Genomic DNA, 25,826 nt, shown 5'->3' with positions numbered 1-25,826 from the left:
ATCAGTATACCACCTTTAAACCACTGAATAATCATTTGAAAATGAATTCTCATTTAGGAGTCAAAATAGATGAAGGAGAAGAATCATCATATTAATCTGCAACAACATTTGACCTGTAATTGGCACAGACAGGGGAACAGTGCCACCTCTTGGCGACTAGGAGATCAACTCATGACCTCATGTGGATGCCAAGCAAGTGTCTATCTCCTTCATGATGTCAAAAAAAAACAAAAAAGTTTAAACTAAAATATTGAAAGGAATCACTGTGAATAGATCCCTAAAAACAAGGCCTGTTGTTAATACAGTTTTCCCAGTGATTTTTCCCAGTTTTTTCCCAGTATTTTTAATTAGCCTACATATTTCGATGTGTTGTGTTTTAAGGTTAAGGCAAATGTCGTAACAACAATTATGTACGTAATTAACAGAAAAGACACATTTTAAATAAGCAAATTTAATGATTCCATGTTATGCATGCAGTTTTTATTTCCTCATTAATTCAGAGACTAGGCCTACATGTAATATTTTAAATTTTTAATTTAATTTTGATTTTAAATATTCATGTCACACTATTTAAAATTAATTAGTTTAGGCAAAGAGGTGATTCAAATTTGCAAAAAACTTACAGTAATCTTAAAAACTTAAAGAAATGCTACAGCATCAAATACCACATTCCCATATAAATACAATATATACATTTGAACATAAAATGTTGATATCCACATTATGTTGATACACACATTAAGTGGAGCTTGAATAAAACAAGCAGAGAATGAACTGGAAAACGATTCCTTAAAGCAATGAACACAGACCACTGACGCCTGACATGTCTTATTCTGTATTTAGTAGACCCTGAAGCTATTGTCAAAGCACAGATGATGATGCATATATAACAGTAACAGTGCTATTCAGGGAAATCCAATCAATGCAGTCTGTTTTGTTGCTTTGGGCCCGTGGACATCATTGTTGGCTCCCGTGGAGTGATTCTGAGTTTTACTCAATTCCTAATAAATGCATTTTTAAACGAATAATGAAGACAACTGTACTGTAGCCTGGTTTAAACGGTGTGGAACAAAGATATTATTCATATTTGATTTTTGTTACAAAATACCTGAGAATACACACACTGTAAAAAAAATTCTAACCTCCCCAACTCAACATTTTCTAGTGACTGGTCACATCTAAATTTTTCAATTGGCCCAAGTGAAAAATTTAGATGTGACCAGTCACTAGACAATTTTGAGTTGGGGAGGTTAGAATTTTTTTTACATTGTGTGTATTTAGAGAGCTTAGTAGTGCATGCATAATATAGCCGACAGAAGAATACTGATATTTCTTTCTCATGTCGATCCAAAACATTAAGGAGATTCCCCCTTCCATATGTAAAGCGCTTTGAGTACCTAGAAAAGCGCTTTATATATGTAACAAATTATTATTATTTATTATTTCATTTCATCTGTAGAACACCGTTTTGCACGAGTCATAAGAAAATCTTTTATGGCAATTTACTGGAGCTCAACTGCCCCTTGGTCCTTATCTGCTTTCATTTGATGGAAAAGACTACATCAACATTCTACTAAACTTTTTGAAACAACATGAATTTATGATGACAGAATTTTTCTATTCGCGTAAACTATTTCTGAAAGTATCTCATTCAGATCAGTTTCAGTGGTTTGACATGTAGATTCAAGACTATATGAGTGATCTGCTGTCAGCTACTAGAGGCCCATCAGTGGCAGTCGTGGCATTCAGAACAGAGGGAGCTCACGGCCATTTGAACTGAAAATTTTCCATTGGGAGAATGATACGTACCCCGCTTTGTATCTCAATCTTCTCATCTCAGGGTCAGTTTTAACATGTTCCCTCCAAGCAAGGAGCCACAGCTGAAGCAGCAAATGGGAATGAGGTATTTTCAGCCTGGCTATGCATGTCACCTATCTGACAGAATTCTTTTTGACAGTAAAGTGTTTGTGCAGTTTTACTGAGAGACAATGCAAAACTATAAAAGCTACCACACGTTTTAAACATAACATAATTGAGAATATCAGTTGGAGTTAAATGTTGCGATTCATATTTGTGTGTGTGTTGGAAAGGATAAAATTCCTAGCACAATTGAAAACAGCAAAGTAAAGGATCATGCCGTGCCTGATAATAAGAACGAGGGGAAAAGTGCTATCCATTCCAGGCACATAAGTTTATGTCTGCAAGCTTTTTTTTCTTTTCACAAACAACAGTGGATTGAATAACACATTCCCTGGCTCATTAACCAGTGTTCTGCACTGGTATCAAATTTAAAACCATTACTTAATAATTCCTCCTAATCCTTAGTATCAATTACAGTTGTAATTTTGAATGCACTTCAATTTGCGGCCAACTCCTCTGGAATTAAGTAGCCTTTCTTACTGATTGTGACCCCAAACAAGTTTTTCACAGATGTGAAACACAAACTTACATTGAAGACATTTGATGTTTAAAAAAAATTCTCTTACCTTTTTCTCTGAATCTTTCGTCCTTTTGCCATCGTTCAGTTTCTCTCGTAGGTTCTTCTCCCCAAACAGCTTCTTAGCCCACTCGTCCTTCTGTGCATGGAGCCGGTGAGGCTGTGAGGCGATCTCGCCTGCAGCACGGTACCGGTCGGCTGGAATCTTACTCATGGGTGGTGGCAGGGTGCTACAGTTAGCACTGGACCATCCGTCTGTAGACTCTGCATAAGACTCCTGATCACTGCTGTGACCTTGACGCCAATCTCTCAGGACGTGAACTGGCAGCCAACGTTGGCCTGATGCCCCCGTCACCTTCTTGCCATGGGCGGAATAGTGGGAGCGCGTAGGAAGGCCTGACACATCCAGCCGTGAGGAGGAGTTCAGATGCCTGCCAGAAAGCAGAGGTGGGTCCGCGTGGGAATGTGGATGAGGCGGAGGGTGATCTACGAACTGGTCAGGGCGGTAGCCATTACGATGCGAGATTGGTGGTGGCGGTGGTGGTGGAAGACCTCCTAGGACACTTTGGCTACGAGATCCTGGAGGGTTTTCCCATAGTCCTGTGGGAACATGCCGACCAGGGTTTGCACCCAAATCAACCAAGAGGACTCGGTTGCTTTTCTCCTCCGGCAAGAAGTTGCCAATGCCACTGTCACTGTTGCTGCTTGTGCTGTTGTTCTGCTGAGCATCTAGGTCTCCATCGAGGAATGCTCGAGCTCGCATACCCTCGATAGATTCTCCCATATCGCGGTAGAGCACGGACACGAACTGTAGAAGGGGCTGGGAAGTCGGTGGGAATTCCAAGCAACCACTGGTATCTGGGTCTGGAGTGCAGTCGAAGCCAAAGCGTCGAGCAACACCTTGGTGGATCTTATGATGACAGAGTTCCGGGTCTACAATAAAGACGTGACAAGACGTACGCAACCCTTGCTCCTCCTCACCGTGTCTATGTATGCCGTGGTCGTTTGTGGCCTGCATGGTGACAAGGCCAAAGAAGCGGCGGTCGTCTGGACTCACTGCACTGAAAGCTAACTTCTCTGCAGGGTAAGTGGCTAGAACAGCGCCTCGGTCGTTGCATAGCTGTACACAATCATGCATGACTTTGAGCAGGACCAATGAGTGCACTTTTTGTTCGGCACGTAGACGTCGCATACAGCCACGAATTGCCTGAAGGCTGTCACTTTCCAGATTAGCACTTGTAGAAGCTAATTCAATGGATCCCAGGTAACCTACAATCATCCCAACGTTGAGTATTCCCGCAGAGTCTGCAGTTTGCAAGAGGGGAAATTCATCTTGCTGTTCAAACATATCAATGAACACAGAGTCATCATTGAGCACTTTGGCCATCTCCTCTTCAGTGAGCAAGCTGGGATCACTCTGTCGGGTGCCAGTGTTACAGTAAGGAAAGTCTGGCTCTGAGAGAGCCCTTGTTTTGGAAGTAGAGGCACAAGCTACTGCTTTCTCTGAGCTGCTGGATGAATGGCTAGAATTTTCAAAGATCATGTTAAAGATTCCACCAGACTGCATTTCCGCTACAACGCGCTCTGCGCGGTTTATGCCTAGTGTCTTTGAGTCTATCTTTGGCCTTAACCAGTGGCTCTTGTGGTCATGGAACCCCAATTCTTCATCGCTTGAACATGAATCTAGGTGTGCACTTTTATGACTGCCTTCGGCAACGACCAAGTGTAGGACACCTGTGCAGCGACCAATCAGCTTAACAACATCCTCGTGAGATGCTTTGGACACATTGATGTCGTTCACACTTAGGATCTGATCTCCAGAGCGAAGGCCCACATAGTCAGCCGGACTACCCTTCAGGATGCAGTTCAGCAGACATGGAGACTGACCAGATAGTGTGAAGCCATAGCCTGTTCTTCCCCTTGCAACCTCCACCCCTCTTATGCGTGCAGACGACTGGGCATTCACACGCCTCCTGCCTTGCTCTGATTGTCTGAACATTCTTCTTTTAGTCCCTGTTTCAACCTCTTCTGACAAGGGCTTCACAAATGCAGAGAGATTCATGATATCATCCAGATATCAGAACTTCAGAGCCCCAGTCTAAGGCACTAGCATGGTGCATGCTTACCTTTACAAAGGAGAGAGGGAAAAGTTAATTAATTCACAAATTAATCATCATATTAAGAGAAATTTATATGGAAAATGTGAACAGGTGATTTCAGTTGTTCAATGTAAAAAATAAATAAATAATGCATTTGAGGTTGATTAAAATATTAAGAGATTCATTAAAACGTTGAGAATTGCATAACACATTTTTGTAATTCTTAGTCATGATTATAGTGTCAGTCTAGAATAGGCTTTCGTACAGATATACATTTTTTACTCATCCCCTCGCTGTCTTGGTCAATGACAAGACTATTTTGTCCGGATCGATTAAAAAATACATACAGAAAATATGCCATTGATATTGAGATTTCTAAAAGAAAGTGTCCTGATCAACCTGAATTCACCCCTAGGCTATATGATTTCACATCTTCCATGATCAACATGTTTTCAATTGTTTAATAAAAATATTTTTTTCATATTTTTAGTGTGGCTTCAATCAGTCATTAAATGTCTAGGTGGTGTGTAGCCTAACTATTCAAATACATTTATGAAACCAACATAACTAACTTACAAAGATTTCTATGGAACGTGTTTTCAAAATATCCTTTTCATCCTCATTTGGCATTGACCTACATAACTGAATATAATATATTTAAAATATAAAAATATAGCCGAGAACTAACAATATTCTAAACGTGAAATAAAAAAAAAATACAATCCTTATCGATTTTTTTTTTTTAATAGTTCGCATTTTATAATAATAAACATGCACCGGGAACAACACGCTTAAAAACTGATAGGATACATAAACTCACAAACGTAATAGTGTTTATCTTCGATATTTTTCCTTATTGTTCGCAACTTCGCAAGACTTTCCTAAGTAGACTCCACTCTTGCTAACGGTCCCGCCTTCTTTTCCCCATTGTTGGAATCTGGTTGGAATGCTCTCGCGTCAACGTATGTATCCATGACAATGGAGCTGTATCTAGATATTTCTCATCGCTCATTGGTTTCCACGGCTGTCAATCATCTCCATAACGACCCAAACCCTGTTCGACAGAGACTCACTCTCCCCAACTCTGACCACAAAATTTATGCTACAGGTGTCCAAAATAACACGAGCGAAAAACTACAAAAAGTTAATCACCGTGCACATCTTAATACTTATTAAGTTCCAGATTAATTTAATATTTAATAGCGGTAGAGAGCCGAGCTGCCTCGGTATTGGTTTTCGCGAGGAACAGCTGGGCAGTGAGTAACATCTAACGGTATTGAATTATCGGCATCAGTAGCCAGATACTGACAAGAGTAACGTTAACATCTATTGAGACACAACAACTTGTAAAAAGATATAAAACGACAACCTCATATAGATACGCACACAGTTAAATAATAGTATTATTTACCTAAAAAGTCTGGAAGTTTTAATATCCGCAGAAAGCTCAAGAATTTCCAATGGCTACATTGCTAACATTAGCCGCCACTTCCCAAAAACTTTCCTGTGAGGAATACATAACAAATTCCTACAATTACAGTACAGAGAATAATAATGCATTATAAATCATAGTTATATATTCAGTAATTTAGTGTTCTTACTTGTGACGGATGTGTCCCAACCTGATGTGAAGTTTAATGACATGGTAACCTTAGTGCTGTATAAGGAGTAAACAAAAGGAGAGGGCAGCTGGTGTGTGGACAGCAGAAGCAGGAGGAGGAGGAATCTACATCTCAGAGTTTTTTTCTTTTCTTCTTTAAGGACAACACCGGTATAGGGCTTTTCCTTTACATGACAATGAATTTAGATGTATAATCAAGTTTATCCTGAAGTTTTATATAAATGCAGTGGTAAAAGAGATATTTTAATGTCATAAAGTAAAAATATCCTCCCAAGTTCAAGCAAGAACAACAATTTAAGGTAGCCTAATAAAAAAAAATAAAAAAAATAATTCTTGAAGTTGTTCTTTTGGTCTATAGAAAGTGAATATTGAGATTTTTTGGAAGCCCTTTCCACATAAAACATGAAATGAACAATCTCTCTCTTGGTAATTCTAAGTTCATTACTAGTAATTACTCAACAGTAAAAGTTTTATTAGCTGATTAACAGTGAATGCTGGTGACACTTCCTGTTTAGACACTGCTGTCGACCCAACATAAACATAAATTATGTTAAATTTAACTTTTTCAAAGATTAGATTGATTACACTTAAAATGAGTTCATATACATTACTGACACACACACACACACACAAAAGAAAAAGAAAGAACTTAAATGTATTATAATGGGGGGGAGAGTAGAATCACAATATTACAATATTCGCCAAATAGCCAACTGCCACTTTATAAAAATAATAAAATAAGAACGAAAAACAAAGAACAATGTTTCTCCACTTCACCCTTAAAGGTAGCGTAGGCAATGTTTTTCATAAACACTTTTTTTGTTATACGGTTTTAATCTCTCTTCACATCCTGATAGCAATCAATAATAGAAGTGGTCTAAATATATCTTTTTTTAAATAGAGTCTGTGGAAGTCTCAGGACCCACAAATGTTGTCCAATCATTGCAATCAGCCCGAATGCAATCATAGGATGTTGTACCTGCCTGTCAACTTATTTATTTGCATACCTCCGCACACCCTGCTCGCGCAGACATCACACGTCATCAGCGCGTCCCATGAGGATATGCAGAGCTGTCGACAGACAGTCACAGAGCGCCGCAAACAAACAGCAGCCACCTCACAGTTCCTCCTGAAACACCACGAGCTTATGCGGCATTCACGCCATGTCTTAACCGTAAATACAAGACGGCAACCCGTGACATTCTACCCAGAGCCGTTTAACGCTAAAACGAATCTGCAGCAGTCATGTGGTGCAAGTTTACGTTCATTTTTATCATGATGTTATGTGCTTTGAGACATGAGGTGCTGACTCTGTTCTGGCTGAGTGTGATCATGTGTTTTGTAGGAGGTGAGATCATACTGATGGGAGGATGGGATCTAATGCTTTCAAAGTTAGCTTGCTATGAAAACTCCCATTCAGTGTGAAATACAAAGGTAAAAAACAACAGGCTGGATTTTGCTAGTCACGTGACAAGCCCTGCAATATGTGTTTTTTTTTTTTTAAACCAAATGGACCACTTAACATATTTTATTCATTTCTATACTGTAGTATTTTCATGGTTGATGTTAAAATCGTCCATAAAATAAATACATAATTTTTTGGCATTTTTACCAGCCATAGTTTGCAGAAGTGAGCTAAATATCTGTCAAAAAGGGTATACGTTTATTTTCTTCTTCTTTTAAAGAAGGCTCTGGTGCAAGACCATCATGCTGTGGTACTTATGGGACATACTGCTGCTATCCACTCAACTCCAGCTAAGTTTGAACTTTATGTATATCTCAATAAACGCTGAACTGAGATCTGACAGGATCACTAAAGAGGGGAAATTTAAATAAAAAGGTTAAAAAAATGAAAAATCTGAATTTGCTAGAAATTGACTATTGAAATTGAAATATAATGCAAGGGAAGAAAATAGCTTAAAAATCATTCCCACCTAAGATGCATTATTAACCTCTGAACAGGATTATTAACCTCTTTCTCAAGTGAAGCTTCCTAAGCACACAAACTAAAGAGAATATTAGTATTTACTCTCTGATATTTATGAAATTGTCAGTGGCGCACTATTAACATTATGATTCTGCAGTATTGTCACATTGGTGGTCTTTGTAAAAGGCATTCCAAGTTATTCAAGCTGTCCGTGACCCATAACACTAATGTCTTATTTACTCACTAAAGCAGCCCAACAAGATTGCAATTGAAAGATCTTCAAAGCTACTATCAAAAACCTATTTTTTTATGGAAATCCATCATTTTGAATGGTTCTACAATCTGTAAAACTGCAAGAAATGATGTAGGCATGGGGCAATGTTGGTGTAAAATGAATGTGCCAATACATTTTAGAGAAGTAAAGGCTTTTCACAGAGGAGTGAAAATATCAAGTATAAATTGCTATTTACATATTCGGCTTCACTAAGTCAAAGCAAACATCTTATTGAATCAGAATAAACAGATATCTAATGGACATGACCGTCTGTCTGTCTCCATGGTAGCAAACATGCCATAAGTTGTGTGAATTTGCCAAATTCTTATGTCGTTGGTAGATACGATCATGCGATGTCCATGTAGACTGAGTCGACTAACAATCAAAAGTCCCCCCTTTCGGATGTGACATAAAATATTGAGTCAACATTGAAAGCAAACTAAAGCATGCTTTAAGTTAATATACAAGGCATGTTCAGCTGGTCAACTAGGCTTATATTTACAGTGAAGACTGGGTTATTGTGCATATTCGGTTACAATGACCTTTCACTTGACACCATCTCATGTCCACCGATGGGTGTTGTCATGCACCACAATTTATTCGTTTAATCACAAATATTATTTCTATTACACAAATTGTACATTAATGTAAACACTCTATAGATTAAAATACATACTTCCAGTCATTACACTAGATCAATAATCATATCTTACGTCCTGAGCTTTTAAAAGAAATTGAACAAATAACTGCAGATGTGTTGCAAGGGACACAGTATGTAGATTTGAGCTGTAATTTTCATATGCAGAAACCCTCATCTAAAAACCTCTCTACAGTAACTGCTATGGCTATTTCAAGCCCTGCCCATACAAAAGGATCTCAGTGATTCACATTTGTGATGTTTTTGTTTTTTTCTCCATCTTAAAAACAACAAATATAGACAGCTAAATTTTTTGAAGAAAAATAAACTTTGTTTCAGGCAATTCACCCCTCTTACTCAGTAAGTCAAACACATTTTACATTTAAATACACAAAAAATCGTATCATACCAATAGTCTTATGCAACGTCTTCCACATTAGAGGGGATATACAAATTCGATTTACAATTCATTTTCGCTTCAAGTGCCAGCAAACACAGAGCAAAGCAATGCATTGCCCATGCAAAAGGAATGATTTTAAACTGAGGGAGTTGTGGGTGTATGAAAGACTGTCTTTCATTTCTAAGGGAGCAGGAGCGTACGGACAGCTGGAGAAGAGGGTAGAGACGGGCATCGTAGAAAATACCCGGATGTACTGATTTTAGCCAGGTTGGACGATACGCATCTTGGGACGTCTGCGGACTAAAAGATCTAATCTTGGATCGGTTGAATTCTGGAAGTGCAGGAGATATTTTAACAGTTTGCATGATGTCTGTAAGAACATTCAATACAATATGTTCTTCCGTCAGTTTGTTTATAGCTGAAAATTCTCTTCGATTATTACGTTTCTAATGATTGAGACGCATCGTCAGTTTTGACTGCATTACCAAAAAACTTTTGTGATCAGCCTCACAGTTTTGCTTCTCTGAAACCAGATAAAGAGCATTGATGCATACAAAATATGGAGAAGACAAGCCTGCATCCATATTGACTTTTGAGATGTTAAGTGACATACCGTGACACCAGGCAAATATTGTGATGGTAGTACAACTATTCTTTTTTTAATTACAGATTACTGATGTTCTGGTGCATTGTGGCCACATACTTCAGTGGATGTGCAGTCTTGCTTGGATTGGTTCCACTGTCTCTAATAACAATGAACTATTTGTATTAATGTCCACTGGTTATCACGGACAGTATCATAGCAGCCAATCCCATCCCACACATTGTTGCCATACATGCATCCTGGTGTGTAACGTTCTTATAAATGTGATGTCTTCTGCTCTGATATTATATTACCATTTTTTGATGCCTAATTTGCATTGTAGATACATTATTGTTATTCATATACATGTATTGTTACACATTATTGTTTGGTATCATATGGTCTGTATTATAGTGACGTGTCTTGGTGAATGCTCTGCAAACAGCACAGTAGTTGGTAATACGGACTGCCAGGTGAAGCCACCATCTCAAAGACAGACTGGAAGGCCCTGCGGTCCAACTCCTCATCGATCTGGTGTCGGTAGAAATCCATTGCGACCAGACAAAAGAGGCTAATGTCCACTGTGTCAGACTTCCCCATGCGACTGATGACATGAGGGAGGCTAAAGGGGAAGGGGAGAAGTTAAGGAAAACAAGGATGAAGAGGAAAAGAAAAGAAAAGGAAAGGAAAGCAAGAAACAGGAAGTGTGATGTTACTAGTACAAGGGGTGCACCAATATGCATTTAAGGATACAGGGCAGAGATCCACTGGCTGGTCGAGGCACTGACAAAGAAACAGGAAAGGCTCCACATTGCCATGGCGACAGGTGTTCTCTGTGTGAAGTTCGACAGCGAGAGTAGCACCCAATCACGGACCATGGAGGACTGCCCAGTTGCGTGAAGTGTTTGAAATACCTGTTACAAGAAATACATGCATTAAAGTGGAAATGAAGCAGTCAGTCAAGTTTACATTATTTAGTAAACTGATTTCCACTTTAAATGACCATATTAAAGTAAGGATAGCTCACAAAGAATGCTTTAACAGTTTTTGTCAATACAATGAAAGTATACGGGTCAAAATCAACACTGGACCCCATTGATTTCATTGTATGCACAAAACATGTTTACATAATTTTTTTTCTAAATATCATCTTTTATGTTCCAAAGAGGAAAGAAAATCATACAGGTTTGGAACAACATGAGAATGAGTGAATTATGAAAGAATTCTAAAACTAAAGGTGCAGACACATTTACCATTGTTCAGTCTTTTTTTGCTGGCGAAATCAAGTTATTTCAAAAGGTATCTTGAGTGAAGGCAAACATTTTCCCCAAGCAGATTTTACGTGTTGACCAACTGAAAGCCGCTTAGTTTGAAAGTAGCTCCTGTGTAAGCTGTGCATCATATATCGCTATATTATTGACAATAGACAACTGACCTATTTTACCTGCAAAATTTCACCCTAATGTGAATGAATCTTAAGAGTTAAACATTTAAGATCACAGAGTATCCAAAGCATAATAGAAGATATCAAAAAAAGTGGCACTTGCCTTGTACACCACTGTAGCCATGAATTGTGGGTAAGGCTGCTGATTGGACAGGAACTCCCCGATGACTTTGTTCATGACGTCTTGCAGTGGGAAAAAGTCATCCAGGAACTGAGGAAGGATCCGGGCTACCACTCGTGCCTCACTCGGAAAGCCTTTACGAATCCTGCGGCAAGAATTTTCCACAGACAAATTAGTAAAAAAAAAAAAAAATAAAGCCTTTTGCATTCAGTTTCTTCAAAAACAGACATATGTACCTGTCAAACAGAACAGATACACGCTCCATTGCGACAATGACTGACTCGCTGTCAGGAGCTGTTGGGTCAGCATCAGCAGGGCGGCCAGGACTTCCCTTCTCCTTCCCTGTAATGTAAATGTATGGACATCAGTATGAAGAACAGTTCCGTAATGGATCCAATTCAGATAAAACTAGGTTACTACATCTTGACTAAACATCATAAATGTTAAATCTTATATAGAATTTTCACTTAGTTTTACAAGAACAAAATTAAACCTCTCGCATAAGACACTTTCTTAAAATCATACAGAGGACTCTGCTGCTATGTGCTTAGTTAGTAGGGTAAGCATCTAAGGTGAGTCTGTTCTTAGGGGTTGGTGTTAGTAGTTGGGTCAGGATTAAAGATGAAGCTGAAATGTGTCCTGCCTTCCTCTCCAGCCACACCTGTGTACATGCAGGTGAGCATGAGACCCAGGGCAGCCATGGCACGGTGTGGGCTGGGCATGTTCACACGGTCAACGCTCAGCTTGACCAGTGTCTCCGCGTCCATGCGCGACAGCTGCTCGGACAGAAGCAACCGCTCCATACCCCGCAGGACGCAGTGGTAGATGATGGATGGTGTGGCCTCCTCGCTAGCAGACAGCATCATACAGCACAGCTGGAAATGTGAAGGAGAAACAATAGTAGAGAGAGAAGACTATTATTCGATGTATTCCAAGCTTTGGCAATATTGTATTATTTACAGTCACGCCAATAAAGCAATTTTGAATTTTGAACACCATTAGGTCACTTGATGGAGTTTTTCGGTTCCTTGCCACTGTTGCCTTTGGCTTGCTCAGTTGGGGATATTTTGGGGATATTTAATTTAATTTTATCAATCAATAAATTCCTCTTGAAACAAACTTTGATGTATTATTTTAATTTAATACTGTGAAGCTGCTTTGATACAATCTGTATTGTGAAAAGCGCTATACAAATAAACTTGACTTGACTTGAATTTGAGAGAAGACTCCATGACATACAGTATAAGTGTGTCCATGATTTTTTTTTAAAAGGAAATATCTTTGGTTACACTTTATTTTAAGGTGTCATTAGCCCCGTTTACATGCACACTTTTTTGCTATTCTGATTAAGATCGATCTGATTGACGGATTCCGGTTGACTGTTTACATGGGATGTTATCTAAACCGATCTGGTGTTTACATGTGCTGACGCTTTCAATCGAAATCATTTTGTGACATGCGCACACTTGTCTGCCGGATCTGGAAGCTCATCATTTTCCACGTTTTCAATCCTGTCAAGATGGTGCATCACTTAATCGTTGCGTTAGTTGTAGGCATTAGCCGCGTTTCCACTGTCGGGCCAGTGCGAGCCAGGGCTTTAAACGGCCGTGCCAGGCTAATAGCCTCGGGCCAGTAGCACCGTGCCCAAAATCTGCTGCGTTTCCACTGTCGGGCCAGAAGCTCCACAGCGCTTCACTTAAAACACGCCTCACTGGAACAACGTCACACAAACCCATAATTTCACCAACAAAATGGAAGTTTTATCAGAAAACTAATCAGAAAGAAATCACTGGAAACAGCGTGATCGCAAAACAAGAGCGACCGTTTGGTGGCATTTTTGTTGTTTAATTGAATATTTAAAACCCAAGCATCGATGTTTTACCACAGGTTTACAATAAAAAGCGACACATTGATCATAATGAATTAATTTGTGTCAAAATTGCACATTAGTCACACAGAAATAAAGTGGTTTACCATTTATGACGTTTGTGAACGTCTATTTCACAAAAGAAAGAGGACACGCAACTTATTCAGTCGCGTCTGTTTCTGTTTATTTGGTAGCCTAGTTACAGGACATATTTACATCACATTTAGAAAGAATGATCATTTCTACAAATATGCCACCAAAAATATTACCTGAGGAGCTTTAGCACTCTCTCCCAGAAGGATACAGTTATATTGTCAGTCAGAGATAAAGAGGATAGTCCGGTATAAAGAGGCGAGACGTAGGCTACTGACAGATAAAATAAATCAGGATTATGATAACCTATATGATTTGTCTAATTTCTTGATTTGTCTGATTTCGCTGATTTCTAAGCGTTCATATTTACCATGTTTACTATGGTAATGGTTAGCGTGCATAGTTTTTTGCATCTGGTCACAAACAGAAGGCATTATGTTAGCTGACAGAATTATCTGGCGCAAAACCAGGCATGCACAGAAAGACGTTCACTCAAAGTAATCGGATCAGCTCGTTTACATGGTGTAATCTTTAATTTGATCGGTTCATGAAAAGGTTTATTCCACCCCCTTCAATCCGACTGAAATTTCAATCGGTTTGAGCATTTTTATTCTGATTGAGGTGTCGACATGGAGCATTTTCATTCTGATTGGACTTTTAAACTGGTTATAATCGGAATACAATGCTACATGTAAACGGGGCTAGTGTTACAGTGTAATTGTATATTTAAGTACTGAGTAATATTAAGCAACTACATGTACTTACTATGGTATAGGGTAGGATTAGGATTTGGTTGAGGGTTAGTTGCATGTAATTATCCATCATTTACTGTTTTTATTATTATGGTAAGTACATGTAACATATGTAACAAGGACACTGTAAAATAAAGTGTTACCAAATCTTTGTAGCTTGAAACATGTCAAATTTTATAAATGTACTCTTTGCATTCATGTTGTTTCTTAAATATCATTCAGTCTATAATAAATTACACCACATGACATTTTACAACCTGAGCTTGCCTTGCCTTGTCAGAAAAAGGGCAAATTATGATGTCAGATTAAGAAAATTAGGTTTTTTCTGCATGTTGTTTGAACTATGATTTAATTAAATACTTTTGTTTTCTAAGAAATGATAATAAGAGTATGCCAAACATCTTAAAGGGGGTCACACAGGATGAAAATCACAGTGTCACGCCACGTCGAACACAGTTTTCTATACATCAGCGGCGCCCAGAGGCTATTTAAAATCCTGCTGTGCCACAGAACGCCACCCACAGTCTTCCTTTAAATTACATTATATTTCTCCCAAATCATTCTTAATGTACATAATGATTTCACTCAAGGCTGGAAGATTGTGTATTGTACATTTTTCAGCAAAACAGAAGTCCAGAATCAAGACTGATCAAATAATATGAAAACACCAATGATCTTTTTTTCAAATTGTGGCCTCTTCCCACCTGAATGATCCCGGCATTGAACTCAGGCCCTACATCCAGTGGGTAGTTCTCCATCATGTAGAATGCCACGGCGCACATCACCAACACATGCTGCTGGTTGTGTAGATTCACACAGCTGAGAGAGACACACAAACAGTGTTAGGCCTAAACACGCTCATCTATTTTCAGTGAGGCTATCTGATGCTAATTCTAGCCCTGGTCTTTAATGAGGGATCTCAGATCTCAGTAAGACACCATACATTACAGCTAATGAGGAGCTGATGACCATGCAGTGTGCGGGAGTGTGTTGTGATTGCCTATGCTAACCTATTATTGAGTCTCCCAGCATGCCACAGAGACTTTGGCATTAGCTTTGACTGCATGAGGCATAACCTCTTAAGAGAGATTCAAACAGTGTGAAATCTTTCATTCAATGCAGGACGCAAACCATTAACCTCTCATCGCATATTCTCTTAAATGAAACGGCAAACACTAAGAGTTAGTGTAACACTAATGATTGGACTGCCCTTTCCTGCCGCTGGGAGAGGTGTGGTGGAGGGGTTAAAGGTCAAAGCTGGTAATAGGAAGGTTGCTGATTCAGTCCTTGCAAAATGTGAGCTATGAGTCTCCATCATTGGGATTGAGAAGGGATTAAAGTGTCTGCTAAAATGACTAGATATTAGAAGGCCTAGTAGACATCTGTAGGCTTTTTCAGTATTTTCCGCAATTGGTGGAATTATGCACAATTTATAAAAACATGTTAAAATGTGTTATACAGTTAGTTCACCCAAAAATGAAAATGACTTTCGTTCATCTTCGAAACACAAATGATGATATTTTCTCTCCACTGAAAGGCCATGCCACCACACATTTAAAGCTTGAAAAAGTTCATAAAAACGTTGAACGTTGAAAACTAATCAAACGTTTTAATCAAAGTCTTCTGAAGAGATAAACCGAATAAACCGCTCGATACATATGGATTTATTCTGATCACTTTATGAAGAGTCAAAGTTTTGCTGTAATGGACTTTTAAAAGGAAGAACAGAAATATCTTAAGTTTCATTAAAAATATATTCATTTGTGTTTCAAAGATAACCAAAAGTCTTATAGATTTGGAACGACGTGAGGTTGAGTCATTTTTGGGTGAACTAGCCCTTTAAAATATGTAAACGGTGTACTAATAAAAGAATATAGTTATTTTTATTCGGACATTAAAGATCAATTAATTATAATGGTGTAAATTATACTTTTCATTGCACTGTTATAAGAATTCAAATGAGTTTGGAATCGACTCTTTGAATCGACTAGTGGGCTATTTTAACTTGGACCAGTAAGAAATCATGTCGTGATTAGAACACCTTAGAGAACCACATAGCAACTCCCTGGCAAACATCTACGACACCCTAGCATTGTGGTGCCAACTTTTGCACAGTCATTTTTTCTTCAGAAAATGTAAACATCTAGTTTGTACTAACTACTGCCCCTTTGGTTAAAGGTTTAAGGTTAGTCAGACCATAAAGTGTGTCAGGTTTTAGTTGTACTCACTGTGCTATAGCTCTAAGGTTAGAGAGCAGGTATTCACTGACAGTAGGGATAAGCTGCCGTGCTGTATCGTCCAGCAGATCGCACTCCAGCACGTATAGAACTCCATGAAGAGCACCGATCCGACTGGGCAGATGAGTGCTGCGCAAGGTGCTCTCCAGCAGACGGCACATAGGCTCTGCAATGGCTTTATCCTGACATAGATACATTAGTCCACACTGTTAAATAGCTGTAATTGCTTATTTATATAGCCAGTGCATCAGAAGTGCCTATACACACTCACCATGCCAAGCACTGCGGCTGCTTTGCAGATAGCTGGCACAAGGTACTGGCTGAGGATCTCATCTTCTGGTGGATGGACTTTCTGCAGCTCAGTCAGGGTGGAGAACATCATATCAAACTGATTCCTCTCGGTGAACAGATCAGACACTGCCAGCAGCTTAAAGAGACACATAGAGAACATAGATTGTCCTAAGATAAATCATTAAAACACTTTTCAAACTGTCTAAGGCTTTTTTATGGAAGATTGTTTCCACCAGGTAATTGCAATTCACAATTCTAACTTGGATAATTGGGGTCAATTGAGTGAAAAGGATTGAGAACACCTGCACTATATAGCATAAAAAGGCTGATGGATCGCTATGAAAACATCTAAGCATGCACTCACCGATCTGACAACCTCACTGATTAGCACAACAGGAGTCTTCCTGCTGCTGGGGCTTCCAGGGAGGATCCACTGGCTGTAGAGCTCCAGGAGGAACTGAGAGCAGGAGTGGATGTCAACCCCTGCACGGTGCTTCCTGGAAAGGGCAAGTGGAAAGACAATGCAGGGTGTGAAGTCTGGAGGATGCTGGTTTTAAGGAGCTTGTTTTGCCAGTAACTCCGTAAGCCTGACCTGGAGTTGATTGGTGATAATGGTGGTGAGGCAGGTGCTGGAGCATCCGTCTCATCTTCCTCATCCTCACCCCACTCCTCCTCCCTCAGAGGGGTGATGTTATTACCCAACCACACTGAGTGAATCGACACCTGCATTGTTGTCGACATTGTTAGTAACGTGCAGATATAACCCTTAAAGTGTAAGTTCACCCACAAAATGAAAATTCTGTGCTCACGTTCTTCTGAACCCATAAGACTTTCTTCTTTTAAAAACTCAAATTAAGATATTTTTCAATATTCTCTTATCATTTCTGTTCATTCATCGAAAGTCCACCCAACCAAAACTATGATACTTCTAAAAGATTATAAAGACATCATACATAGTAATCAAGCGATTTAATCTAAGTCTTCTGAAGAGATACTATCACGTTATATGATGAACAGATTTAATTTAGGCTATTATCCTCACATACACGTTCAAACGTTTGGAATAATTAAAGAGGCCATATTATGAACTATCCTTTGAATAAATGCTAAATGATGAAGTGAAGTGTTTCAAAGTAGTCAGTTTACTAACTTGACCAAGTTTGTAGTCCATGTTGCCCATCTCCCTCTCGGTGTTAATCTGCAGCAGGAGTTTCTCATGGCTGATGAGGGTGCCTGAATATGCAGATATACACGCATACGCAAACGTCATGAATACAAAAAAACTAAAAAATTTTGCATCTCAACAGGATCTTTAGCTGACCACTTACCTGCCGTTGAAGATGATAAAGAGGGCACAGGGTCCCAGGCTTGATAGGGGAAGTGTGTGGCAATGTTGTCTCTCTTTGACACCATGGCCTGAATCTCACGCTCAACCATACCTCTAATCACACTCAACTTACGACCAAACCTGCAAAACACCCAAACTTCTTATCCACTTCTAAACCTAGAAGAACAAGTACGATATAATAAATGTGTACATACCTGGTGTCCAGAGCTTTAAGGATTTTGTTGCGGGGTTGCTGTTCAAGGCAGCTAACGGCTGGATTTCCTGCTGTGGGCAGAGTCATGGCACTCAGCACTAGAGAGGTGATGGCCTGAACCGCCAGTACATTTATCTGAGTCCTCTCCAGATCCTCCTGCGCCACAAACAGACACGTCTCATCTGTCACACACAGTCTCCCAAACCTGGACGAGTGCTTCCAGTCTTTTTAGCTAAATTTAAATGACTTACCTCTTGTTGGGTTTCCTCCTCTTGGTCCATCGTGATTGGCTGAGTGACCAGCACCCCCAAAAGAGTGGCCCACGTCTCCTCAAACTGTGTCCGGCTACTCCAGCCTGCAAGGAGACCACAAGAGCAGATCAAGCGGTTCAATAATCACGTACTATACAAAAGACTGGACTATACATGAGGTTTGCCTGATGTCAACACACAGTAATAGATCATAAAGCATAATTTTCATCTAACTTTCGTTAAAAAACTGAAGGAAACACCTAGCCAACTAATTTCATATTTCATATTAATTGCTATATGAATTTCTAAGAGTTTCATAACTATATATATATATATATATATATATACATACACACACACACACACGTCACATGTGTGTGTATATAATAATAATAAATGCTGCTCTTTTTTAAAACTTTTTATCATAAAAGAATCCTGAAAAAAGTTATAAAAAAATATTTAAGCAGCACTACTGTTTCCAACATTGACAATAAATCAGCATATTAGAATGATTTCTGAAGGATCATGTGACACTGAAGACTGGAGTATTGGCTGATGAAAATTCAGCTTTGCATCAGAGAAATAAATTATTTTTTCAAGTATATTCAAATAGAATTTTTTTTGTTTTAAATTGTAATAATATTTCACAATATTACGGTTTTGTTTTCTGTATTTTTGATCAAGTAAATGCAGGCGTGATGAGCATAAGATACTTTTTTTTTAAACATTAAAAATAATAATGTTTCCAATCTTTTGACCGGTAATGTATATATTAAATTTTTCCTCTGCATCTGCTTCCCCAATTCTGTAATGTAACTCAAAATCCCATTTAAATAGACAAACAACTCTGAAATGAGTCTCTCATGTCATACCCAGAGTGTTAATGCGGTAGAGGAACTCTCTGAAGACATCTTTCTCCTGCAGGAACTCCACAGGGATCTCTGGCAATGCTGTGCCAAAATCTCCACTTGGCCTGGGGGACCAGCCCAGCTTCCAGACCTGTTCATTCAAACACATGAATATTTTCATACAGTTTTAAACACACTTGCACACAATGTATGAATACACACTCAATCACTCTCTCACCAGGGGTGGGATTCGGGTGTAGCTGTTCACAAGGGGAAGCCTGGCCAGGCTGATGATGATGTTCTGTAGGGTGGGCGTAAGGAATGCTGGGATGTTCTTGTTTCTATGGTGACCCAGAGCCAACACACTCTGTAGACCTTCAACCAGCTCAGCCATGATCTCACAACACCGCCATTCACGCTGGTCTGAAAATTACAGAATCATTAACGCTTGTTGTTGTGTTCATCACTGATGTGTGTAACGTGTGCACTGACTCACTGTCTGCAGAGTCCAACTGGTCTTCTGACTGCTCTGTGTTTGAAGTTTTCCGTTCTGGCCTCAGAAGTTGGTCACCAGGACCAACAGAGACTGCGTAACACACACAACATAATCATAATTACAAAATGAATATCAATTTCAATTGCATTTTTATAGGTTTAAGTTAGAGCTGCACAATTATGGATAAATTGAGATTCGCCATTTTTTTGTTTCAAATAGAGATCACGATTTTCCCACGATTCTGAACAGACAACTAAACAAAATAAAATGTAATTTAGGTTTTGACAAAATGTCAATTGCTGCAGTCTATTTAAAATATTTAATTCATTTTAATGAATTTTATTAAATTTTTTTATAATTACTGGATGAATCAGCCTTTTTGAACAAATCTCTTGAAAGAATGATTCAATGACCAATAATTTTTTTAACGCTTGTCGCCATCTTCTGTTCTCTAGCGTCAAGTCACTTTCCAAAGATGATTTGCTCTATTTTGATCACTTTCGAAGACATCAGTGTTTATATCCCAAATATACATTTTTATCCCAGTACTTCTGTGATAATTTGAATATTTACAACACAGAAATAACGAAACTGTGTGCTTGAAAAGACTGTTCATGAAAGACTGTTTTATTTATTTTAACGGCATTCTCTGGGTCAGCGGCAATGGAGATTTGAGGTTTAATAGACAGAGGCGAATCGCTGTCATTTGTTTTACCAATTGGCAATCTTTTATTTAGAAGTCAAGACTTATTGCGCATTGCACTCTCTCCCATTCATAAGTAATATGAATGCACCATCTTTGTATATCGTAGTCTTTGGCTGCGTTCCCTAGAGCTTTGTAACACAAACCTGCATGGATGAGGAGCTGTATACATTGGATGATTGAGCAGGTGTGTGTGAGGTAGGAGTGAGAGGCAAACTGTGTCCACACCGCCGGCTGCTGGAGAGCCAGACACAGACACGACAGACTCATCTGCATGTCCACACTCAGAGGCAGCTGATCCTGCAGCAAACGCCAAACCACCACCTACAGAGACAGAAAGAGAAACATGAGCTGAGTGGCTGAGTGGTATTTATAGATATGCCGCTAAATCGTTCTAAAATATTACCATTTTATCATCTTTCAATCAATGTCAATATATCACAAAGGTCGATATATCAGCTGATTTTTTTACTTATCAGCCAATAGGGGGGGGTCAAATGTTATTTTGACAGTGCATGGACTTTTATTTTGCAGGCATTGAGAAAAGCATCGCCTGAGTGCAGTCACCCCGGAGCTCCCATGGACCGCCCTATGGACCCATTTCTGGAGTTCTCAGAAGTGAAAGTCATCATACTTGGGAAAACTTCTATAGTGGTGAACGAGAGATGACAGCAAATATAATTTTTGCGTTCCCATTTGCTCAAATAACAAAAGAAAAACAATCTACGATAGACTTTCTATGACTCTACAAACGAGGGAAAAATTAGCTGTAGATTTATAATGTTGGTCAGAACAGGAGAACGATGTCAAATTTGCCGTCACCCCCTCAGCCATTATATTACAAACACTAATTTAAATATGTAATTTAATGCCAAGGTAATATAACAAAAAGTATAGTGTAATAAATGTACATTAAATTAAATATAATAAAAACTTTGCTAGATTCATTCTCGCTCCACATTAGTTTACTGACTCTGTCTATTCCTAGCGTACACAGACTTACCAGATAACTGAGTGCACTGTTAGTGGACAGTGTTTTTAACAATTTCTTTATTTGTAAGAAAAATTATAATAATACTATTACAGGATTACATAAGAAGACATCCATGTATATATTTGTTTATTGTTATTTATGAATTCCATTCATTTTCAAATTATTTATTTCAAGTTTAGTAAATATAACTTACATAGCAGCGCCATGTGTTATTTACTATCTTTAAATTAAGTATTGTGATACGATATAGGCCTGAATCAACTTTGTATTGGCAATGGGCCATCCTGCTCTCCAAGATATTGGCATCTGCCATCAAATTATCCATATCGGTCAATGTTCCCTATAAAATCATTTTATTTGGGAAGGATGCATCAGTCTTACCTCTATAGCGAGGGTGCTGAAGGTGGTAATAAGTGTCTCTCTGTCTTTGGGAATGTGTAGTGAGGATGGCAATTTGGACAGAGACAGCAGGTACTGACTCAACACGCCACACAGACTCAACACTGTCTGATAAAACCCAGGCTCACCTGCAACACACACATAAACACATGCAATGACTGTGTGTTCATTACAACTTCACCATCATTTACAGCATTGGCCACAAAGGATAATTTCCATGTACTTACACCTACGGAAGTTTAGACATACCTACTCGTTATTTATTATTACTATTTTCACTATGTTGGAATAATAACAAAACCGCCATCAAAACCATGAGATAACACAAATAGAAGAATGGGAATTTTGCAGTAACCACAGCAATGCTAAACAAAATAACCCTTGTCTTGATTACAGTACCGTAGACATTTGTATGTTGATCAGCACCACCTAACGTACAGGAGGGGATTCGCTTGTCATTTAGCAGAGGGTTTCCCAAACAGGGGTTCATGAGGGAATTGCTGGGGGTTTGTTAGTTAGGCTTCCCCTTGTGATCGCGATATAGCTTAGTGCAATAATCAAATCAAAGGCTGTGATTTAAATAAGTATTCTGTTGTGCTACATGTTTCAGAGTGAAGCGCGGCGCTGTGTTCATTTACAAGCAAGCACCTCGTGAGTTTGTGTTTTCTGTGAGTGGTAATGGTAATGCAATGTGTAATAGCTTAACTTTATTTACACATTTGCATAATTTTCAACACTTTTGTGTCATTAAAATATTAATTTGAAAGAAATATATAAAAAAAAAAGAAAAGTTTTTGTGTGTGAACAGGCCTTTAATTTGCAGAAAATAAGCTTAATTCTGATTTTGACTCACCGTATACTTGATTAAGCTTCTGCAAGTAGTCCGGGCACGTCTTAGCGGAGGGAAGGAGGGGCTGATGAGGCGAGGGGAGGAGCTCTACGACACCAGCCAATCTCTCAAAGGCCACCTCTTGAGCAGTGTCAAATAAAACCACCCCATGATCCTTACATACCCTCTGTACCCCAACACTCAGACATGATGCCAGCAGACACAGGTTGAAGTCCTGCAAATACAATAATACAACATCAGTGTCTGTTTGAGTAAAAAAAAAAAAAAAGAAGAGAGATATGCATGTTTTTGGCCTTTACCTTGCAGGTCATGATTGTGTTTAGGTCAGATTGGGGAAGTTTTGTCAGCAACTCAGTAGTTTCATACAGAGCTCCTTCACCTCTCAAACAACACTGAGATTTCACCAGAGCAACATACCACTCCTGCAATACACACACACAATAGCAATAATGTTATGTTTTAGCTTAGATGTTTTCAGCTTACAACCACCGCTGTAAGTCATACCTTATTGGGTTCCACATTTTCAGGGGGAGGGGGCGGGTCCCCATCCAGTGGGTGTGTGGTAATGGGGGCGACAGGGCTTGTGGTATCTTCAGCAACTGTGGCTCTGAACCTGTCCAGCAGGGAGAAGAACCGCTGATGCCTGACATAAGAGAGAGACAATCATTTTAAAAAGCAGGATTTGGAGATTTTCATAAACAGCGACAAAACAAACAGATCGATGAGACAGGAAACTGCAAGCTGCCTTACCTTTGTGCAAGGCCACTGGTCTGCAGGTACTGCTGAATCCTGTCCAGCTCCTCCAGTGGTAGCTGAGCGATACTATTCTACAGTAGGAAGAGAAAACATAATTCTCAATAATCATTTAGTGCAGTGGTTCTCAATCAGGGGTGGTTTCATCATCTCAAACGCAAGATGGTTTAAATGGATATTTCACTCAAAAATGATGTCATCATTTACTCACCCTCAAGTTGTTCCAAACCTGTATGAATTTCTTTCTGCTGCTTGAACACAAAAGAAGATATTTTGAAGGATGTCGGTAACCAAACACTGACTTCCATAGCATTTTTTTTTTTTTTTCATACTGTGGAAGTCAATGGGGGCCATCAACTGTCTGATTACCCATATGTTTCAAAATATCATCTTTTGTGTTCAGCAGAACAAAGAAATTCATACATTTACATTTACATTTATTCATTTAGCTGACGCTTTTATACAAAGCGACTTACAATTGCTATATATGTCAGAGGTCGCACGCCTCTGGAGCAACTAGGGGTTAAGTGTCTTGCTCAGGGACACATTGGTGTCTCACAGTGGATTCGAACCCGGGTCTCTCACGCCAAAGGCATGTGTCTTATCCATTGCGCCACCACCCCTTCAGGGTCATACAGGATTGGAACAACATAAGGATGAGTAAATGATGACAATTGTTTTTGGTGAACTAACCCTTTAAACCATTGTAATCACAATTGACTAGAAATGTCAAGTAAATTCATTGGTAATAATGAGTTATTGGATATTCTGGAATTCTGGAATTTAATTTTTAATTACATTATTTTAAAATCATACAATTATACATAGTTATTTGAATTATTCATTATTTTATTTAAAGGACAATTCCGGTATTTAACACTTTGAGTCTATTTTGTAGTTTGTTTTGGATGAACAAGAGTGGTGGACAAAGAAATTTTGACAATGGTTCCTGTCTCGACTTTTTGACTATTTTAGAATTGCCCATGACCGCTTTAGAATGGGAGTCTATGGCCATGCACAAACATGCCCTTAAAACAACCCTTAACGTTCGTTTTCAAAACTGTTCAACTCACCGAGTGGTTAGTGGTGTTCGTTGATGATTAAAAACAAATATATCGGCGCAATGTATGATTTCAATCCGTTTATTTTTCTATAGTGGAACTATTTTTTCAGATACCTCACAACCGCGTATAAACTTCCGCTCTTCCGCAACTTCCGTTGCTCTGCTCACGCTAGCCTTCTGAGAGACAGAGAACCGAGCGAAAAGACCTAAAAGACTACAACCAAATGTAAACAGCCTCCTTTCCGTCTCCGGTAGCGCAGACGTTGACTGTATCAACGAGCAATGAGTCCTCCAACGGAAATCAATGGGATTTTACAAAATGCCAAATAAAACACGACAGAAACTGTATTTCGCTACGCTACTTGTTTTGGAACATCAACGAACACCACTAACCACTCGGTGAGTTGAACAGTTTTGAAAACGAACGTTAAGGGTTGTTTTAAGGGCATGTTTGTGTATGGCCATAGACTCCCATTCTAAAGCGGTCATGGGCAATTCTAAAATAGTCAAAAAGTCGAGACAGGAACCATTGTCAATATTTCTTTGTCCACCACTCTTGTTCATCCAAAACAAACTACAAAATAGACTCAGTGTTAAATACCGGAATTGTCCTTTAAGTAATTCATTTATATTATTATAAATTTAATTCATAATATTTATATAAGCAATTAAATAATTAGACTAAATTAGACTGAAAATAAGTAGCTTTGTCATTACAGCATTAGTACCAGAAATATATTTGGGGGACTTCAAATATTGTCTTTGACAATGAGGGGCCTCAGAGTCAGAACGGTTAATAAACGTTAATTTAATGGTATTTGATCAAGTTAGACAAAATAATATATCTTGATTCTAACTAAAAGATTACTAGGAAGAAACTGGATCCTAAAAACAATAATTGAGGAGCCAAATTACTCTAGTTGCCATAGTACAAAATCGCTCAATATAGATGGTTGTTCATTCGTCAATTCTCTCAGTCTATTACAGTGGTAGACGATCCACTGGGAGATGCATCAAACTCTTTCATTTTAATTCGATTTAGTTTTCGTGTTTTAGTTGCATTGATTTTAGGTTTATTTATTAACAGTTTATTACAACAAATAGCACAGAAAGTGAAATAAGCTGGTAGTGAGTCATTATTGTGT

General features: G+C 38.8%; 2 protein-coding genes across 9 annotated transcripts in view; both read right to left on the bottom strand.

Moving 5' to 3' along the window:
- rgs12b (regulator of G protein signaling 12b) overlaps positions 1-6,249 on the bottom strand; it is a 41,277-nt gene extending 35,028 nt beyond the window's left edge. For all 3 annotated transcript variants that reach the window (XR_014204588.1, XM_082164809.1, XM_082164810.1), the window contains exons 1-2: positions 6,138-6,249; positions 2,487-4,563 (exon numbers count right to left, since the gene is read on the bottom strand). Coding sequence is in view for 2 of the 3 variants with exons in the window: in XM_082164809.1 (XP_082020935.1) it covers positions 2,487-4,499 (2,013 nt within the window). In the remaining variant the exon portion in view is untranslated. The remainder of the gene's footprint in view (positions 1-2,486; positions 4,564-6,137) is intronic.
- Positions 6,250-8,918: 2,669 nt separating this feature from the next.
- Positions 8,919-25,826, bottom strand: part of htt (huntingtin) — a 57,032-nt gene continuing 40,124 nt past the window's right edge. For 4 of the 6 annotated variants that reach the window (XM_082164803.1, XM_082164806.1, XM_082164804.1 and 1 more), the window contains 23 exons: positions 23,616-23,692; positions 23,370-23,508; positions 23,165-23,287; positions 22,869-23,079; positions 21,998-22,143; positions 20,769-20,946; positions 19,920-20,009; positions 19,662-19,846; positions 19,448-19,574; positions 18,576-18,679; positions 18,326-18,480; positions 18,112-18,251; positions 17,934-18,016; positions 17,376-17,506; positions 17,148-17,280; positions 16,764-16,919; positions 16,484-16,674; positions 14,960-15,074; positions 12,187-12,418; positions 11,780-11,885; positions 11,526-11,688; positions 10,732-10,892; positions 8,919-10,600 (listed from right to left, as the gene is read on the bottom strand). In XM_082164803.1, the coding sequence (XP_082020929.1) occupies positions 10,387-10,600; positions 10,732-10,892; positions 11,526-11,688; positions 11,780-11,885; positions 12,187-12,418; positions 14,960-15,074; positions 16,484-16,674; positions 16,764-16,919; positions 17,148-17,280; positions 17,376-17,506; positions 17,934-18,016; positions 18,112-18,251; positions 18,326-18,480; positions 18,576-18,679; positions 19,448-19,574; positions 19,662-19,846; positions 19,920-20,009; positions 20,769-20,946; positions 21,998-22,143; positions 22,869-23,079; positions 23,165-23,287; positions 23,370-23,508; positions 23,616-23,692 (3,360 nt within the window). In that variant the 3' untranslated portion in view covers positions 8,919-10,386. The remainder of the gene's footprint in view (positions 10,601-10,731; positions 10,893-11,525; positions 11,689-11,779; positions 11,886-12,186; positions 12,419-14,959; positions 15,075-16,483; positions 16,675-16,763; positions 16,920-17,147; positions 17,281-17,375; positions 17,507-17,933; positions 18,017-18,111; positions 18,252-18,325; positions 18,481-18,575; positions 18,680-19,447; positions 19,575-19,661; positions 19,847-19,919; positions 20,010-20,768; positions 20,947-21,997; positions 22,144-22,868; positions 23,080-23,164; positions 23,288-23,369; positions 23,509-23,615; positions 23,693-25,826) is intronic. The other 2 variants (XM_082164805.1, XM_082164808.1) reach the window with 1 other exon arrangement.

This window comes from Leuciscus leuciscus (assembly GCF_965113295.1).
Source record: "Leuciscus leuciscus genome assembly, chromosome: 3".
Taxonomy (NCBI): domain Eukaryota; kingdom Metazoa; phylum Chordata; class Actinopteri; order Cypriniformes; family Leuciscidae; genus Leuciscus; species Leuciscus leuciscus.
This window is presented reverse-complemented; position numbering and strand designations above follow the sequence as displayed.